Source organism: Planococcus citri, chromosome 2 (assembly GCF_950023065.1).
Source record: "Planococcus citri chromosome 2, ihPlaCitr1.1, whole genome shotgun sequence".
Taxonomy (NCBI): domain Eukaryota; kingdom Metazoa; phylum Arthropoda; class Insecta; order Hemiptera; family Pseudococcidae; genus Planococcus; species Planococcus citri.
This window is the reverse complement of record NC_088678.1, coordinates 23,845,971-23,866,705: the sequence shown is the minus strand read 5'-3', so window position 1 is coordinate 23,866,705 and position 20,735 is coordinate 23,845,971. Positions and strand designations below refer to the sequence as shown.

General features: G+C 32.9%; 2 protein-coding genes across 2 annotated transcripts in view; one reads left to right on the top strand and one right to left on the bottom strand.

Annotated features, from left to right (window-relative positions):
* The window catches only part of LOC135835098 (general odorant-binding protein 19d-like), a 12,859-nt gene extending 9,251 nt beyond the window's left edge, over positions 1-3,608 (top strand). The window contains exon 7 of the mRNA XM_065349189.1: positions 2,937-3,608. Within this exon, the coding sequence (XP_065205261.1) occupies positions 2,937-2,966 (30 nt within the window). The 3' untranslated portion in view covers positions 2,967-3,608. The remainder of the gene's footprint in view (positions 1-2,936) is intronic.
* On the bottom strand, positions 3,072-20,735 carry LOC135835097 (uncharacterized). Its single transcript, XM_065349187.1, has 9 exons — positions 20,555-20,735; positions 14,627-14,901; positions 8,171-8,378; positions 7,532-7,912; positions 4,917-5,071; positions 4,625-4,799; positions 4,362-4,531; positions 4,112-4,267; positions 3,072-4,007 (listed from the first exon to the last, which is right to left on the bottom strand). The coding sequence occupies exons 2-9, from the start codon at positions 14,891-14,893 to the stop codon at positions 3,729-3,731; spliced, it is 1,791 nt and encodes a 596-aa protein (XP_065205259.1). The 5' UTR covers positions 14,894-14,901; positions 20,555-20,735; the 3' UTR covers positions 3,072-3,728.

The window sequence follows — 20,735 nt, the reverse complement described above, 5'->3', positions numbered from 1 at the left end:
CCACTTAAGGATAAATTGCCCCCTCGCCGTCGATCCTCCGGGGCAACTTTTTTCTTAAAAGGGGAGTCCTAAGGAACATTTCTAGCCCTTGTACTAAAAAAAAAGTGACCCTACTTACAAAATGGCGGCCATTTTGATTGACAGATCAGCCGAAATCGCAAATTTTGCGTTCCAACATAGGACTTGCACAAAATTTTTCAAACAGTACAGAAGTAGATCGACAGATCAAGCAAAAATTCATCCCCTGTCAAAATTTCAAATGCTAAAAGTGCGTTTTTCGATTTTTGGTGAATTTTTGAAAATCGAATTTTGGCCAAAAATGAGGGGAAAAATCAAAATTTTACCAAATTGACCAAGAAAGCTGAAATTTGGGATACACCCTATTTTTCACATGCCAAATCGATTGTAAACTGTTTCAAACCGTTTTGAGCAGTTCTGGAGCCTCCAGCAGATTTTTGAAACTCGAAATTCCCACAAAATTTCATCAAATGGAGTTGGATAGCCGAAATTTACTCTGCAAACTAATTTCAATACGCTACGAAGTCAGCTGAAGGAGGATTTCGAGTCGTTTTGGAGCATCCAGCAATTTTTTGAAAATTACTGGAGCCTCCAGGAGATTTTTGAAACTTTGAATTTTCTAAAAATTTCATCAAACGGAGATGGAAAGTCAAAATTCATTCTGCAAACTAATTTCAATAGGCTACGAAGTCGTCTGCTGGTGGATTTCGAGCCTCCAGCGACTTTTTGAGAGGTCATGTGGCGTTTTTTTGGAAAATTGAAATTTCCGAAAAGTAGCTGGAAGCTTCAAAATCATTTAAAACCATTTGAAACCAACATGTAGTCGACTTCATATTGTATTGAAATTAGTTTGCGAAGTAAATTTCAGCTTGCCAACTCCATTTGGTAAAATGTTGCGGGAATTCTAAGTTTCAAAAACCTACTGGAGGCTCCAAGAATTATGAAAAAGTCGTCAGAGACTCCAAAACGACTTAAAATCCACCTGCAGTACTTCGTAGCGCATTGAAATTAGTTTGCAGAATAAATTTCAGCTTTCCAACTCAACTCGTATTTTGGTGTTTTGTGGGAATTTCGAGTTTCAAAAATCTGCTGGAGGCTCCAGAACTGCTCAAAACGGTTTGAAACAGTTTACAATCGATTTGGCATGTGAAAAATAGGGTGTATCCCAAATTTCAGCTTTCTTGGTCGATTTGGTAAAATTTTGATTTTTTCCCCTCATTATTGGCCTAAATTTGATTTTAAAAATAAAATTCACCAAAAATCGAAAAACGCACTTTAGCCCTTGAAATTTTGACAGGTGATAAATTTTGCTTGATTTTTCGATCTACCATTGTACAGCTTGAAAAATTTTGAGCAAGTCCTACGTTGGAACGCAAAATCTGCGATTTCGGCTGACCTGTCAACCAAAATGGCCGCCATTTTGTAAGTAGAGCCACCTTTTTTTTTTAGTACAAGGGCTAGAAATGTTCCTTAGGTCTCCTCCTTTAAGAAAAAAGTTGCTCCGGAGGATCGACGGGGGGGGGGGGTGAAATTTATCCTTAAGTGGGCTCCCCGACTATATAATAAAATTGGTTCAGAGGAGTTTTGATTTCAAAAAATTTTCATTTGGAAATTTCAAAATTCAAAAATGTTGGTAAAAAACTGAAATTTTGACAAATAAATTTTGGAAATAGTTCCATTTTGATAAAATAATTTGTATAGAGGGTGAAAGGTGCAATGGCATTGATGAATAATAATTTTCAAATTTGGGCAAAAGAATTGAAAAATAGCTGAAAAAGAGTTGAACTTTTTAAAAAGAGTCATCGATTCAGAGTTCGATTTTTTTTAAGAGTCGAGTTGGAACTCTCTTCAAAATGAATTGAATCGATTGAAGAGTTTATTCATTTTCAGAATGAGTTTGTCCAACCCTGGGTAGAAGATTGGGTTGAAAATTTATCCAAAAATGTGAAACGTTTCGTTGAGGTCATTTTTGAGTACCTACTTATGATTTTTAAAAATTCTTGGGCTATATAAATTGAAAATAATATTTAAAAAAAAAAGAAAATGAAAAACGACTCATCCTACATGAGATAAAAACGGTATTTTTAAAAATTATTCTTTAGCAGAAGGTTAAGATGAAAATTTACGAGGAATTAATTCTTTTCTTACGAGATCTCTTAAAAAGAGAAAAAATGAAAATTCATCGAAAAAATGTTGTGATAAAAATATAATACATATTATTTTGATAGAGGAAGAACTGAAGAGGGTTTTGCCTAAACAAATGATTAAAGGCGTAACAGCCAATGGGAATCTGTGATGATCAATCACTTCTTTTATAATTCGTTTGCTTTGAACGCTGAAAGCGATTTCAACCATCTAATCATCAAATTTCACGACATCGACATAGTTGAGCCTTTTTCTTTTGCTAATTCAAAATTAAAACAATAAAACGCATTTTTTTTCTTTTTTTTCCAAAAAATCTAGAAAATTATAGTACGTTATTAGTAAAGTATGCATGCAACCTTGATTCTTGAAACTCGTACATTAAGCCCTGCTAATAATTCTCAACATTCTGACACAAAATAAGCTCATTTTGTTGGTAATTAAATTTTTATGGTACCTATAGCAGAATGTAATATGAGACTACACATGCGAATTAGGCTTCTAAAAATAGGGTTAAATGTTACGTAGAATTTAATTGCTTGTTCATTTGCATTATAAATGTTTTTAGGGAGAGAAATTTGGTACGTAGTACGTACCGAATTGAAAGTTTACATTTTGGTGTTTTTATTTAGTAGATGTAGACACTCATTTGAGACGTAGTAGGTTATTAGGTACCTACCTAGCCATCCAAAAATTAAACGTGTGATTTTTCACAGCAATTAAGTTTAATTTTTATTGACGCTAATTCGTATCACATTACGATGTTATTTTTACAGATTGGATTAACATCTGTACCGAGGGGATGAAATGTTCTACTGCCACTTTGACAATGAATTTATTAGAAGACCGTTGTAGAAGTTATTTTTACGAATTTGAATTTTTTGTACCATTTTAGTTCATTGAAAAGTGTGTAAAACGATTATAAAAATATATATTTTTATACAATTTATTACAAAAAATAAATAAATAAGTACAAAGTAAACCTATAGTTATAATGTAAAATGTGATTCGTGCGAAATAATACTCGTAAAATGTACAATTTAACAAATTCTTCGACATATAAACCCAGCGATTAAATAAATTATAGGAATTTGTACAGAAAATCACGCCAGTTCGCGTTTACCGCATTTACTCTTCTTACAAGGTACCTTCGATCACTATAAAATAACTCCTTTTGCTTATATCATTAAAGTTTTTCTTTTCTTTTTTATGAGCTTATAGTCGTTTGGTAGCCAACGAAACATTTCAAACAGACCAGAACCCTTAAGTGTTAGTTCTGCATGGTATCTTTATCCGTTAAAAGCACACGCACTTCGGAACTGACCTTTTATTTTGTCCATTATCAAAATATGTAGGTAACCACTGCTTACCTACATGTATATAGTATCGAGTTGATAAATAGCATTTTCACTTTCTGGTACCTACCATAAAACGTCGTATGGATAATACACGCGTTGAAAAAAAAAAAAGTAAAACAAAATGGAAAGCGAAACGTATAAAAACAATTCTAGCGAATGAAATTTTTTCGTCAGGAACTGATAAGATTATTTCCATTTGGCAAATTTGAATTACGAGACGTATTTTTCTTTAAGTATTCTTCTTAATATTTTACCAGATGGATTTTTCGGAATCGAGTCGACGAATCTAACACCTCCTAGTTTCTTAAACGGAGCCACTCGTTCGGCGACGAAATCTTTCAAATCGGATTCGCTAGCTGTTTTTCCTTTTTTCAGCACCACGAAAGCGAGAGGTTTTTCACCGGTTCGGTCGTCAGGTACGCCAACGACTGCTGAGTCAATAACGCTCGGATGGTTTCTGAGAATAGCTTCTAATTCGGCCGGCGGTACCTGCAGAACATATTCGTGAAATTTTAATCTCGTATCTCGACGTACGTCGCTCGTCGTCGTGCACATTTCCACGCGATAAAAGATAACAACGTAAAATTACGTACTTGGAAACCTTGTACTTTAATCAGTTCTTTGATACGCTCGACAATGTAGAATCTACCTTCTTCGTCGTAATAACCTACATCTCCCGTGTGGAAATATCCTTCGTCGTCTATGACTTCTGTAGTCGCGTCGGGTTTATTGTGGTAACCTTTCATTATCTGTAATTTATCAGAATGTGTAAGTTTTTTTTAAAAAAATTTCATCGAGTAAAATTCATCTTGGGAGAATTTTTATAAAATTGTATGTACTGACCTGAGGGCCTTTTATACAGATTTCTCCATTTTCTCGCAGACCTCCTAAAGTACCATCAGATTTGACTATTTTAGCAGTTGTGCTTCGAATAGGCACACCTAAAGATGAATAATCTTGTTTGGTAGCTGGAGATACGAATACAACCGGCGAAGTTTCCGTCAAACCATAAGCTAGGTATAATAAGAATTTAATTACGAGATGAGAATAAATCGAATGAAAATATGTAAAAACTACAGGTTACCTAAGAAAGTAGGTATTCTTACCCTGATTAAACGTAAAATTATTTTTCGTTCTTGCAATCACTCTCTCAGCATCATCCGCGCTGACTGGTCCAGCACCGTTGATCATGAATCGTAAATGAGCGAAATGATCTTGGGTTACTAATGGATTCTGGCCAAGTAACAGAACTATCGGTGGCACTGCATATAATACTGAAGCCTGGGTGAAAAATCGAATAAAACGACGTTGAATTATTCATTCGGTTTTCAATTTTTTCACTTTGTTTTCATTTTTCACATCTTCGACTTTTTTTTTCTCGGACGCAGTATAACTTACCTTTTTATCTTTCAAAATTGATAGGAAACCCGTTGTCTCGAATTTCGGTAAAGAGACTATTTTACATCCATTACTTAAACCTCTGAGTAATATTACAGATAGTCCGTAGATGTGGAAAAATGGTAAAATTCCAGGAATTACGTCTTGATAATCTTCTGTAAATAGGTAATAAAAAAAAGGTACATTATTTTTCAAATATTCGGATAGCTATATAGATAGGTGTTAGATAAAGATACCTATCAACATTTACATTTATTATGAAGATTTATAAAATCAACAAGTAAACATGGACATGGTATTTAAGAGTCGTTTCGTAGCTGTAATTTTTTTGCTTGTCATTACATAGAAAACATCGAATAGTTATCGAAGCTGAATTCATTTCCATATAAATGCATGCTTCAAGGTACAACTATTCTGTGAATAATTTTAATAGCGCCGTTATTTTAACGAATTTATTTACATTGCATTAAGCCACTGCCAACCTTAGATGTACTTATCTAATATGCAATTCTAGAATTGTCAAAGTCGGTACCAAATGACTAAGTCATAACGAAGGAACGATATTTTTGGTAAGACTCACGAGTGGGTATGATTATGGGTAGATTTTGGTTACTTTTCATTTTTTTAACGTATCAACGAAGGATTCATCATGATCAAAAATGGACATTTATGTTGACAAATATAATTGAAAGGAGTTTTTTCAATCATTAAAATTTAAAATAGATAATGTCGAGTGTTTCGAAACGATTGTTGAATAACTTGTTCAACAATGCAGCAAGCCAAAGTACACAAATGTAAATCAGTTTGCAGATCCGTAGACATTGAAAGGCATAGATATTCTTAATTTTAATCCAAATTTGAAAATTGAAAAGATACAAGTATGATTAATTGAAATTTTAAGTATACTTTTGTGTCTTTAATTTTTTGAACTTGACTAAAAAATAAATACAACCTCATTAGTAGAATTTTGAATGCTCTACAAAAAAGGTTATATATTATGTTCATATTTTACCTATTTCTAAAATTAAAACGTCCTATAGTATTCGGAAAATTTAATCCATTTTAAGTTTCTTAATTTTGAAGTTGAATTATTACTATTGAAAATTACCTTTTCCGCTATCTCTTCAATGTTCTACGACGTTGAGAAATAACATTTAACCTATTTATTTACCTACTCGTACAATATTTAGACACCTAAGTAACTAGATATATATGTTAAAATTTTGAAGAATTAATTCTGGGGCCTTGAAATGGTAATTTATAATAAAATAATTGAGCATAGTAATTTTTCTGAATGGTTTTTGGTGGAGGGGGGGGGGGTTAATGGCTTCAAGAAACGAAGAAGAAATCACTACTGTCCTCTAGTAAACGAAAAAGGACACTGTATGCAGCTAAAATAGTCCCCTTCTTCGTTCTTTTCAAAAAAAAAAAAATTAACTCATGGAAAAAATACAAAATTACCAATTTGAAGCTTCGAGTTTCTCATTTTTCGGGATATCCGAGGAAATGAGGCACGTAGAGAATTTCCCCCTCAGCATCCTTATTTTTCAGAACGATGAAAAATTTACTTATGGAACGTTGCTTTTATATTTTTTATAATTTTAACAAATAGTACTTTCAATTTGGAAAATTTTTCAACTTTTTTTTGATACTTATTAGGTTAGTAGTGATCGATGAAGACACATGAAAAGTTCATAAAACTAATTTTTTTCAATTTTCAAGGTCTATTGTTCATTTAAGTGATATTTATTTTAAATATTTTGATTTTGTTTGTTCCTTATTCGTACATGTTTTAAAATACAACCACAGCTTCATTACGTTATTTCAATGCTGCTAGGAAAATCACTAGTTTTTTTTTTTTTTTTTTTTTAATTAAGAAAAGTAATATTTTTTGTTGTAGCTTTTTTTTGGATTGTCAGCATACCTAGCTGAAATTGAAACATTTCGTGAACTATGAAAAAAGTCTGTTCGATATTAATCTTTTCAACATTTTAAGCAATTTCGATTCAACTCTTCATTTTTAATTCCTTTTCATTCGTCTGTAACGTTTCAAGTCCGACGAAAAGTTATAAAATTTACTTTTTTAAATTGCTCATTAAATTTTAAATTTTACTGCCTAGTTGAGCATTCTATCCTAATGTGCTGATAAGTACTTAGGTACTTACTTTACTTTACTTATGAAAAATATACGTTTTATTTATGAATCTGGGCATGGAAAAATTCTTATGAGTTTTTTTCCTCATGAATGTGGAAATGTAAAAAAAAGTATAAATTTTCATTAGGTACCTAATTTATAACATACTTAGTCACCACTTGTTTCAAAATGAAAATTATACTTCAATTTTTCATTAAAATGTAAATAAGGTATCTTATGTAGATATATATTTACATATACCTAATACTTTTGATTTTTTTTTAAATTCCCAACATTTGAGAACATTATTTCGAAATTTTTAGAATTTTGAATGAAATGGGCAAGATAACTATAGGATCAATCCGTGCACCAGTATTATAAAAAAAAACACACAAAAACATCTCCCTCCTCCCCCCCCCCCTCACGAAGCAACTCAATAGACTATATTAAATACCTATATAATATAATCTCTTTCACTTACTCGTTGCCATTCTAATATGCCCAATTTCCGGATGATTAACTTGTAAGAAGTTAGCAATGACATTTCTATGAGAAAGTTGGACACCTTTCGATAGACCAGTAGTTCCACTCGAGTACGGCAGCAGAGCAACATCGTTGAGAGTTCGACTAGGTTTGATATCCAGAATCTCCACATTATCGGAAATCATATCATTGTAATCAACTGTGCCACTGGGCACCGCAACCGATGACGAATTGTAATTCAAAGTTATCAAATCAAGGTTGTAGGGTGAATTGGTTTTAGCTTGTATTAATTTTTTGGCTTTTTCTAATTTTTCAAGTTGTTCCGGAAGTGTTAACAATGCGACAGCTTTATTATCGTGTAACTGATGAGACAATTCATCTGTAAAAATACATACAAATAAATATACGTAGCCTATTTCTTAGCACGGTGAAGAATTCGTTAAAGCACGTGTGAGACAGTCTTAAGGTTAAGTAAGTATATAGGTACACGTAAGTATTTTTCAAAAGGTGACACGACTATACGACTGTCTTGGCGTTAAATTTATCGACCGAATTAAGATTACTTTCACGTACTGCTGTTAAACTACTTGAAAGTTTGGGCACCAAAAGTTGTGTATTTGGGAGGCGCTATACTCACAAGGTGTATAAATTGGGTTTATGGTGGACACGATTAATCCGGCTTCCATCGCACCCAAAATTATGACGGCGTAATCGGGCATATTTGGTAACATCACAGCTAAAACATCGCCTGGTTTGAAACCTTGTTTACGTAAAGAAGATGCAAATCTTCGGCTCAATGTTCGTAATTGCGAAAATGTGTATTTGCGACCGGTCACTTGGCATTCCTGTAAAATAATATTAACGTTAGTTAAATTGTTGTTGAAATATACATGGCTTAAAAATGTTTATCATCTATATATTTTTTTTAAAAATAAAGAGTACTTAATTAGTAAAATAGGCACCTAGATGATTAATGCAACGAACTTTACACCTACCAAAATTAATCACAATAATACCATATTAGCTCATTAGGTACAATTCGTGGTCCTTGCGCTAGTTTAAGCGGAAATAAGAATGTACCAGATGTACTTATGTACATTGCACTGAACCTTACTCATTCTTCGAGAAATTTGTACATTATAATTCTCATTTATCTAATCGTAAAATCGAAAGAAAGCTTTTGATTTAAAAAAACTAGATAGGTAATATGTACTAGGTCCGGTCGGTCCTAATTAGATACCCATTTGCACAGCGCAACCAATAACGGAACCTGTTGATAGCTCTCTCATCGACTTTGTACATTTTTCCATCAAAGCATGCGGGCTCATAAAAAAATTCACAAAAAAATCCCAATAAAAAATTTTAGAAAACATTTGAAAATGTTTTTTTTTTTTTTTTTTTGTGAAATGTGTCTTAAAAACACATACCTACATTACTAAGACTCTCAAACTTTTCGACTGAGCAACTATAATTTTGAATCTTGGCAAAAAAAAAAAATTGAATCACACATTGATAAATTTTTCAATTGGTCAAACATGGCAGTTTTGATCGATTATTAGAGTTCTTGATCATTTTGCAGCTAATTGATCAATATTTTTAACAATCAGAAAAGCTGATATATTATTTTTACAAAAAATTATTTTCCATGCTTTCTTACTTGAAAAAACTGACAAGGAAACCTCTTGAGGTGTCACACTCCGATTTGAACGGGACCGCGATTTTTGGAAAGAGCATAGTCTAAAACCCTCAACAACCAAATTTTCAGCTGCCCAAGTTCATTTTTCGATTTTTGGTGAATTTTTGAAAATTCAAAATTGACTGTTTTTGGCGATTTATGCTTTTCTTTGAAAGTACGTACTTGATCAGTAAAAATAGTCAAAATAAGTCCCAAAACTAATAATAATCACCCAAATCCAAATTTTACCATTTCCAGCCATTCTGGAGCCTCCAGTGGGATTTTTCAATTTCTCCAGAATTTTAAATTTGCTCCAGAAAGCATGGATATGAAGTTGGGCAGCTAAAAATCGAGTTGTATATTATACTCGACCTGTTTAACAAGTTTATCCACATTTGAGCCGATTTGGAGAGTGACATTCCAAAAGTGGCTTTTTGACCAGCTCTTTTCAAAATTAAAGAATCAAAAAAATCAAAAGTTTTCCGTTTGTGTGGAAATTTTTGAAATTCACGCGAATAGCTTTATTTTGTCCAAAACTAATCCCCAAATCCAAATTTCACAATTTCCTGCCATTCTGGAGCCTCCAGTGCAATTTTTAAATTTCTCCAGAATTTTGAATTTGCTCCAGAAGGCGTGAATATGCAGTTGGGCAGCTAAAAATCGAGTTGTATATTATACTCGACCTGTTTAACGAGTGTATCTGCATTTGAGCCGATTTCGGAAGTGACACCTCAAGAGTGGTTTTTTGGCCAGCTTTTTTCAAAATTGAAAAATCAAAAAAATCAAAAGTTTTCCGTTTGTGTGGAAATTTTTTAAATTCACGTGAATAGCTGTATTTTGTCCAAAACTAACCCCCAAATCCAAATTTCACAATTTCCCGCCATTCTGGAGCCTCCAGTGCAATTGAAGGGTTCAGTTCCAAGTCGGCCTAAGTCCATTTTTATCATTTTTGAGTTAGCAGTGCCATCTGGTGGTACAGGTCGGTTAACACCTTTACCACCTTGTCCCAACCCCTGGCGTTACTTTTTTTGCTCAGTAGTGCTGTTTTGCCGGCTCCAAAAAAAAGCTGATTATTCCAAAGTGGCCTAAATCATACATTTTTTAGGAATATTTGTATACAAAATGCAGTTTTTCAGAAGTTTTTCAACGATTTTCGAGTGAAGGCGTTTTCACATGTATTATTCATAATGGTATGTACAAATAGGTGCTTTGAATGAAATTGTTTCAGAAATGTATTAAATTAATGATTCGTGAATTTTTTTTTGAAAAAACGCATTTTTTCAGCTCTTTTTCGAAATTTTTAACATCAGATAATTCCAAAGTGGCCTAAGTCCACTTTTTCTGACTCTTTGACGCGCTCTGGAGCTGAAAATACGCAAAATTAAAAAAATACCAGTACGGTACTTTAAAGCAGAAAGATCAAGCTTCACAGCCATATAATCACATCATTTATTATTGAAGTGGAAGGCGAGAAAAACAGTTATTTGCGTTTTTCTCGAAACGGAAAAAATGGACTTAGGCCGACTTGGAACTGAACCCTTCAATTTTTAAATTTCTCCAGAATTTTGAATTTGCTCCAGAAGGCGTGAATATGCAGTTGGGCAGCTAAAAATCGAGTTGTAAGTATATTATACTCGACCTGTTTAACGAGTGTATCTGCATTTGAGCCGATTTCGGAAGTAACACCTCAAAAGTGGTTTTTTGACCAGCTTTTTTCAAAATTAAAAAATCAAAAAAATCAAAAGTTTTCCGTTTGTGTGGAAATTTTTTAAATTCACGTGAATAGCTGTATTTTGTCCAAAACTAACCCCCCCCCCCATCAAAATTTTACAATTTCTAGTCATTCTGGAGCCTCCAGCGCAATTTTCAATTTCTCCAGAATTTTGAATTTGCTCCAGGAAGCGTAAGTATGAAGTTGGGCAGCTAAAAATCGAGTTGTATATTACACTCGACCTCTTTAACGAGTTTATCCACATTTGAGCCGATTTTGAGAGTGACACCTCAAGTTTGGTTTTTTGAGGTGTCACTCTCGCTTCAAAACGGCTGGAAATTGTAGAATTTGCGCTCCGGTGGTTAGTTCTTGAAGAAATACAGCAATTTGCACAAATTTCAAAAATTTCCTCACAAACGGTTATCTTTTGATTTTTTGGATTTTTTAATTTTGAAAAAGGCTGATCAGAAAACCACTTTTGAGGTGTCACTCTCGAAATCGGCTCAAATGCAGATACACTCGTTAAACAGGTCGAGTATAATATACAACTCGATTTTTAGCTGCCCAACTGCATATTCACGCCTTCTGGAGAAAATTCAAAATTCTGGAGAAATTACAAAATCGCGCTGGAGGCTCCAGAATGGCTGGAAGTGGTAAAATTTGTATTTGGGTAATTAATATAAGTTTTGGGACTTGTTTTGACCATTTTTACTGATCAAGTACGTACTTTTTTTTAAAAAAACATAAATTGCCAAAAACAGTCAATTTTGAATTTTCAAAAATTCGCCAAAAATCAAAAAATGAACTTGGGCAGCTGAAAATTTGGTTTTTGGGGGGTTTTAGACTACGCTCTTTCCACAAATCGTGGTCTCGTTCAAATCGGAGTGTGACACCTCAGGCTCAAGAGGTTCCCTTGTGAGGAAAAAAATAAGCAATTAATGAAACGTTTCATCTTAGAGATAATTTCTGAAAAGTCAAACTACGTAGGTAGCCAACAGAAGAATTTTGAATTTTTTTTAAACCATAATTTTTGGTCAAATTTAAGGTTAATTTACTTATCTTTTATGGACATGCTTATCTTCTCCTGTTGCATATTTAGTTCTTTTTTTTCGGTATTTTTTGTAGATATTTTTTTGAAACATCATTATAAAGATAAAGGTAATATGTACTTGGCAATTAACATGGTACCTAAACGTTCCCTAATCACATTTTTCATAATTTAAACAATTTCTATTGGGCTATTACCAAGGTACTTCATTTATACAAAAAATATCTACTTCAATGTACCTATTCAAGTGTGCTAAACGAGACAGAAAAATCAAATAATAAGCACTACTAGTCCTCACAGTGTAGGCGTATGGATATGAAACGCACGTGATTTTTTTCAAAATGGATGTTCCCATTCAAACTTATCAATTTCCGAAACAACCAGCTTGATAAATTGCACACATTAAAAATGTCATATTATGAATTACGATTTCGTCGACCGCATTTCAAACACGAGGTGCTGGCAATGGCAATAACAGAGCAGAGCCTTGAAAATACCCTTGAAAATATTTCCCGTCATTAACAACGCACGAATACAATTATTTGTCAACATTCAAATCAAAAGATTTTCAATTTTCGAACAACAAATTTATATAGCAAAGCGTAAACCACTTAGGTGAAAATTTTCGCCGATGGTATCACTGCTCTGATACAATTGAATGAACGCTATTCGAGGCTCAAACTCAAGTTGAATACAATCAAACTTATTGTACAAAATAGCTTGGGAATTTAATTACGAATAGAACGGAGCAACTTTTCGCTGTTGTAACATTTTCGTAGCATTAATTAGTAAATTGTTATTTTGATTGTACAAATTTCAAATAAAATGACATCTCGCGAATTTATAGTATTTTTGAATTCGCCAACGACTATATTATAAAACTCTGAGAATTGGCAGAAACTAAAAGTTGCCAAAATTATCGAACACAATGAAATTTATTTTCTATTTCACGCAACAGCGACAGCGAAAATGAACACGAATGAGAAGAATTTGTTGCTTTCATGTTTTTCCATAAGTTAAGTACCTACTTCTTCGCCTTTATATTACATTACATTCACGTGTTTATTTTCATTATGCGAATGCTGGAGTTTCAAGTGTGCTTGTTTAAAACTTGGCATAATGCGAACCTCATCGAGAATTTTTCGCTGATAAAAAAAATACACGTCGTGAAGTAGATAGGTATCTTGAACGGAAAGTTGGTAAGCCATTTTATTACTTCGCAGAATCGCGCTCTAGGTACAGGGTGTTCCAGAATAACCTTTCACATTTTGGTAACCACTGATCTGTGTTCAAGTGGAGCTAGGGGAATGGTAAAGGCGGTTCTAGGTAGCCAAAGCATGCCGAATTATGTTTCAATAGTTATTTTTTGCCCTGGAGAAGTAGATGGCTGTACAGTGTGCTTTTACTGTGAAGGCCTTTTTTAAAAATAAAGGTTCCTGTAACTCTTTACTCCTTATTCATCAGTAACGAAGCTCATTTTTATCTAAATGGTGAAGTGAATAATTGGAATGTGCGCTTCTAGTGTACAAAGAATCAGTTGATAATACTTGAGAAACATCTAAACCTCCGCCAAGTTGACTGTTTGGTTGGGCGTGGCTAAATTCGGTATAGTGGGACCATGTGTGTTTAATGAAACAGTAACAGTGAGGGGTAAGGCAAAATGTTAAACGAGTTTCTTGTTCCGAACTAAAAGACAGACGCGACGTAATAGAGTTACTTACTTCCTTCCAACATGTTGGAACTACCAGGGATGTACACATATGTTTAGCGCGTGAGCACTTCAGTCATCAAATAATTTTGTTATGGTCGACGTGTTGAACCAGAAATTTAATGGCCACCTTGATCCCCTGACTTTTCAGCCTGCGATTTTTTTTATGGAGTTATTCCAAGTCAAAAGTGTATCGAGATAAATCTAGGACTCTGAAACAGCTTCTAGGTTCATGAGTCGCAACTGATTGGAAGAGAAGTGTTCAATAATTTGAAAAAATGTTCGGTTGAATGTGTCAAAAATGAAGGAAAATATCTCGATGGAAAAATTTTTAAAACTTCATTTTTAATGAAAACTCAAATATACGGTCTAAAAACGGCATATTTCTACTTCATTTTGGTTGTAAAAGAATTTTTGTAAACATTTTTCTCTCAGAGTAATAAAAAAAACAAATGTGAAAGGTTATTCTGGAACACCCTGTATTTAACCGAATAATAGTTATATTCTTGAACTTGTCATTGATAAATTCATATCGTAAAAAAAAAAAACGCTCGAGAAAGTGAGAAATTAAACTTTACCACAACTGCTAACAAAAAGTTTACCTAGACTAGCGTTGAAGTTGAGATTATGAAGTTCCGTCGCCCAACTTAATGATAACTTATCGTAAAAGTTACACAAGTATAATAAACTTATACATATCACACATTGTTCCAACTTGGCTATATGTTTTTTTGAATTTCAGCTGCATTGCGGATATATTTATAGCATATCTGCTCGTGCATCGCACCGGTATGCTATACGTACGAGTAAAGCTCCAGTATAATGTATCTTTTTCAAGACCATAATAGATATACCTACTTATATTCGAGTAATGGCAAAGCAACTGTAAGCCATTCGAGTAGGTATATCTATGTAGTTGATAAATTATAGGAAAATCATTCGAGTACTTACTAAAGCTTCGAAATCTGCCCATTTATCGAAATTTTGCCACACGAATTGATCGATAGTCAGGTTAGGGATGGTAATATCTGGATACGGAGACTTTACGATGCCATCGGATGCAACAGATGTTTCGTAAACTGGCTGCTGTAACGTAGAAAGGTATCGCCGGCTGGAAGTTAGTATTCGACCGACGGTTTGATACTTGCCGGGTAAACGATTAAGTTTTTTGGAATTTTGTTGTATGACGTAGAGCCACAGTCTTTGCGTCGTTTTCATTTTGAAATCTGTAATCAAACAAAGTATTATATTTTCAAACATCAAACTTACTCGTCAAAAAATTAGTTTATCAAGTTAGATAATACTTACTTAGACTATTTAGACAGGTAGGTAATTTATTTAGATTAAGATAAGTGTAGCTTCTACTGATAGCATTGTGTAAAAATATTAATTCACAAGGCTACTTGAAACAAGATGATAATTTTTTTATAGGTATACCTATTATTATTGAGTGTTGCAGGAGCATACAAATTCTGATCATACACGTACTTATTAGGTACTGAAAAACTAGCCAACCAGATCTTTATTTAGTCATTTAATTGGCCTCAATTGACATCATTTTATCGTAAAATACCTCTCAGCCTAACTTGTCCACTACTACAACAATAGATAATCTACTCGTGGACGGTTGGGTAAATTGTATGTATACTTAAGCAATGCATCTGTGTTATGTTATTGCTAAGTATCTACAATTTTCCAGTGGTCAGAGCCTATTTCAGAGGAAATTTAAAGCTACACATGACATAGTCACCCAACCAGAAGAACGTTTCCTAACTACAGAAGTGAGGGGGAAGGGGGGAAGGTAAACTTTCAGTTATTTCAGAAACCAGTTTTTGGCAGAATTATTCCAAAAAATAGGTATGGTGTAAAAATTTGAATTTCTTGAAATCATGCGCAATATTCAACATTAAGTAAAACTTTCCTATGGTGAAGGTCTAGTTCAAAATTTTGAAATATTTTTTCTAGATTTCAAAAAAAAAAAGGATAAGTACCACAATTTGTACCTTTCTTTTATTTCCAACTTTTTTATGGGGGGGGGGGGAGGGGGGGATTTCAAGCCATAAATAATACAAGAAAGATTTTTTTTGGACAAAAATGGCGATAGTAGATAAAAATGATTGATACAGAGTAGGGCGGATCACGGAAACAAAGTCAAAGGATTTTGACTAATTCAATAAATTCCTTCGTTTTGAGCTGAAAGTCACTGAAAAGAATTTAGTTCCAAAGGTGCCCTTCAGTCTGGCCACCATTTACAGAGCCCTACAAAGTTAAAAAGTCAAAAAAAAAAAACTGAACAAAAATTTGTGAAAATTTTTTAATTTTTTTTCAATCTACTGATGTGTTCAATTTTCCTTCAGTACTTTCCTTTCCAAGAAAAATTTCCCATGATTTCTTAACTTATACGTTGATAACCGAGAAAGATCTTCCTTCAAGAAGGTACAGGGATAGGTATTCAAAAAAGACTGTACAACTTAAAGCTCTTTAGTACAACTTCAAATGCGCGTTATAAAACAACAGTGCATTTTAGCGCCGATCTCTTGGCAGCACTGAATTCCTTGAAGAATTTTATTTTTAAAACACTCCCCACAAAGTCAATTTGGTATAAACGTTCGGCTGCCAGAACGATTTTTGTAAAAACGTATCTACATTTTATGAGAACTTTATGCAGCTTGGGTACTGGGCAAGAAAATTGTTTGGAAAAGTTCAACTGTCCGCGTGGAAAGAAGCCAGAGAGGCCCGAAATGAACACCCTTTCCAAAAAATTCAACAAAAAATGAATTTTGGTCACGTGCTCGATAATCAGTTCAGTGCAGTTAAGTTGGACTGAAAAAAAACTCATGCACAACAAACTACAACTTGCACAATTTGAAATTTGTGAGAAAACAAAGGAATATCTGTGATATGTAGTAGATTGGGGACTTGGGGAGTGTTTTGGAAATGAATTTCATCACAAATTTCAAATCGTGCAAGTTGTGCACGAGTTTTTTTTTTCAGTCCAACTTTACTGCACTGAACTGATTATCGAGCACGTCACCAAAATTCATTTCTTGTTGAATTTTATGGAGAGGGTGTTTATTTTGGGTCTCTCTAGCTTCTTCGAACGCAGACAGTTGAACTTTTTTATAAAACTTTCTTGCCCATCAATACCAAGCTTTCGATTTTCAAAAGTAGTGACATGATAAAAATGAGCGTTTGCGTAAAAATGAGCGTTTGCGTAAAAATGTACTTTTTAGTGAGTTTTTTTTTTTTTTTACAAAAATCGTTCTGGCAGCCGAACGTGTTTACCAAATTGACTTTGTGAGGAGTGTTTTAAAAATGAAATTCTTCAAGGAATTCAGTGCTGCCAAGAGATCGACGCTAAAATGCACTGTTGCTTTATAACGCGCGTTTGAAGTTGTACAGTCTTTTTTGAATGACCCTGTAGGTATTTTTAGGGTAATTTTGATACAGAGCAAATAAAACATTTTTAAAACATTGTCGTTTCAATTTTTTTTTAATATTTTGGTATTTTGTAGCTATAGGTAAACCTCTGAAAAAGAGAATTATTCGTAAAGGAAGAAGTTTTTTTTTGTTTTATTTCACCTACCTACTTTTGATTTTTTTTAGACATTGCAGTTTTTTTTTGAAAAAAAAAATGTCATTTATTTTTCAACATTGAAGGTTCAGACATTGAACATTGTTTGAATAGAAATTTCTGTTTTTAATTTTAATGTTTTTCCCAATGATAAAATTGAAAATAAATCGAGCAATTTTCCAGTTAAATAATTAGGTACCTATATTCATGTCAAATACATTTTTCAAGTTTTTTTTCTGTCCAAATTACAAAAAAAAATTTTAAACTTTGTAATTTTGAAATATAAAGAGGAGGTAGACTGGTAGAGAGAGGAAGGTAAGTAAATATTAGCTTGAAAAGCTCGAAATAATTTCATGACATTTTTTTACTGGCTTCTGCAAATTTCTAAAAGAATAAATAGTCTTCAACTCATTAAAATTAAATAGTACATGGTATTGAAATTTCACATAATAAAAGAAAGGAAAACAGAAATTCGGAATAGAAATGGGGGAAATAAAAACTTGTTTTCTTTTTTTTCGAAAATTTGGATTTTTTTCATTTTCAGACCAGCAGATTTACTCAGACGTTCGCGAATGATTAGGTTGATGGCTCGTTTGCAAACGACTCGTTTATTTGTGGCAAAAAACCATAGCTGTTGGAAAATTTAATTGTTTGAGATTGTTAAAAATTATTTCCTAAGTAGTAATAATTTTTCAAAAAAAAAAAAAAAACTGGATGTGAAGTTTGAAATGGGTATTTAGCAAGTTTACTTCTTCGGATGCATTAAAAAAGACGGAGTGTCGTCTCAAGTCAGCGTCTGGCACTTCGCGAAGTTCCCTCGTTAGAAAATATCCATCGTTAAAGTTTTGTTTTTCAGACTGCATAAAATTAATTCAAGCTGCTTTCAAGTTTTTACTTTTTTCAAATCGGGGGAAGGGGGTATTCAACACGTATCAAACGATCCAACCAGATGCTAACACAGACTCAGACGAATGCTGCAATGTACATACCATTGAACTCGGTCGCTAAAATCAATTTCTATGCAGCAGTAATTATACATAAAGTTTTGTTTTCATTTACCAAAGTTTACAGTCTACCTACTTGCTAATACTAATACGTAAACTCGCCGCATTAGGGCTAATTAGGTTGGATTTTTTAATGAACTAAACATCGTCGTCGTTCGATATACTTACAAGTAGGTACCTGTACCTACTTACGTGGCTCTGGGTATACGATACGCGATGCGTCCATAATATCGAGCAAATTTACATCGTAACGTTGCCACATTAAGCTCAAGGATTTGATTACTTTCAACCAACTTTTGAATTTTAAAAACATTCCAACTGTAAAAAAAAAACTACGAGCATCGTGTTGTTTTCGCTGAATTAGATTTTGCTTTCAACTTTTCGAATAGAATATGCTTGATTGCATTTTAGACTTGTAGATACCTATACTATGGCGAGTAGGTAGGTAGATAGGTTAGGTAGGTATATAGAGTAGCTTTACGACGAGGCATTAAAGCTGTAAAAGTTGTTTTATTAATCATTCGGTTTCGACCGTGCATTAATGCATAATATAAATCGTATATACGAGATAAAGTAAATAAAAAAAAAAGTTCCTTCAGTTAACGACCATAATAGCAATGTTGGGAAATTGAAAAATATTCCAGCGTTTAGAATGCATTTATTTTTGTGTTTTTTAATACGGTCGATGTTTTTATTGAATTGTATCCGCAGATTCGTTACCTACTCTGAATTAATGAAAAAATGATTTCATTTTTTAATTTTCGCTACACCTATCTGGATTAATAATTTCATTCTCGGTTACGTTTAGGTATTCGAATAAAAGATGAATATTTCTCATTTGTGTAGTGTAGGTACGATACTTAGACTTTCAAATTTACATATTTTAATGAACGAGAAAATATCACAGATAAGAAAATTAATTGATCTTGTTTACTCATTACGCAAATTATTCTATTCGCTGTCTCGACTCGAGTTGAAAAATATTTCAAATTTATTGACAATTTATAATGCTATTTGAACTCGATTCGACTTGATTAAGTAGTATAAGATGTACAAATGAATTCCAAAGGTCGTAATATCGCGTCAATTTGCGATATTTACTGCGATTTTATGGTGAACTTTATTCCATACAAGCCTTTTCTTCCTAGTAATGACGTCAAATAATTAATCAACCATCAAGTTCGTATACTCAAATAATCTAAAGTTGACGAGAATTATCAAATTTGGCCCGTTTCTTTTCACTGATTTTTATGAAATATCTAATCGTTATTTTATGTTTTTACAAACCAATCATTTTAAAGTACATTGTATATAGATAGGAAATGTATGAGAGGTAAGTAGAAAGACATAATTACTAGATAGTGTATCGTGAAAAAATTGAGCACCCTATAAAGAATTTTTGTTTTAGAAACATGAGTTTTATCACAATCGTATAATCGTGTAGGTACAGATCTTTCTTCCAACACGAAAGTATCACGTATAAAGGATACTTGATATTTTTTAAAAATACGTACGTTAAGTACGTGAATTTATGTACCTACTCAAATAGATAGGTACTTAGGTAAGTATCTGATAGCATATCAGCTGTTGGGAAAATTTTTGAAACTTGTCAGAACACTTTCAGATAATTTTCTTGAGTAGGTACTCGTATTCGTAATGTAAAGCAAATTGTTTGGAAACAGATTTAAGCTCGTATTAACAAAGTAGTTTATCCACTTACGAGTATCTATTTTTATAAATTTAATCAATCTCATCTACTTCAACACAGACACGTGCATTAAGATGTAGATCCGAGTACTTTTTTCATTGTTGGGAATCTCAAAAAATCCAAGTAGAAACTTTGTTCCTACTTACAAATTATGAAGATCAAATTTTCAAAAAAATAAAAGATAGAATTTTTCGATTATCAAAACAATTCATTCATTAGGCATAGGTAGGCCACTCATGTAGAAAATTAGCTAGTTAAGGAGCATTTAAATATTCATAGAATTTATTCCAGTACCTACTGCTTGACCAATGTCACGAATATCGCATCGAATCGAACAAGTTTTTTAACAGAAAATTTTCACTTTTTAAAATACGAAAATGAATTACTCCAGTAATTCCATGCAATATGAAATTATTTCAAAAATTCCAAGAGTTCAAAGAATATTTGTAAAATTCACTTTCATTCCACATTGAACAATTTTCAAAAAAAAAAAAAAAAAAAAAAAAAAATACACAAATAAAATAGGTAGGTAAGTATCTAGGTAATTATTTAAACAATAATCAAAATAAAATAAAATGAACCAATCAACTCACCAAAATGTCGTTATAAACAATCTTCGAAGAACAAATAATGTCACTCATAAAAATAATGCAAATTTATTCACGATCCACCTTCGACGAGAAATTATTTGCACAGAATGGTGAACTTACGAGACCGATAGGATTTTAAATACAAGCGTAGACATCGACAATCAGTAAATATGTAAGTATTGCG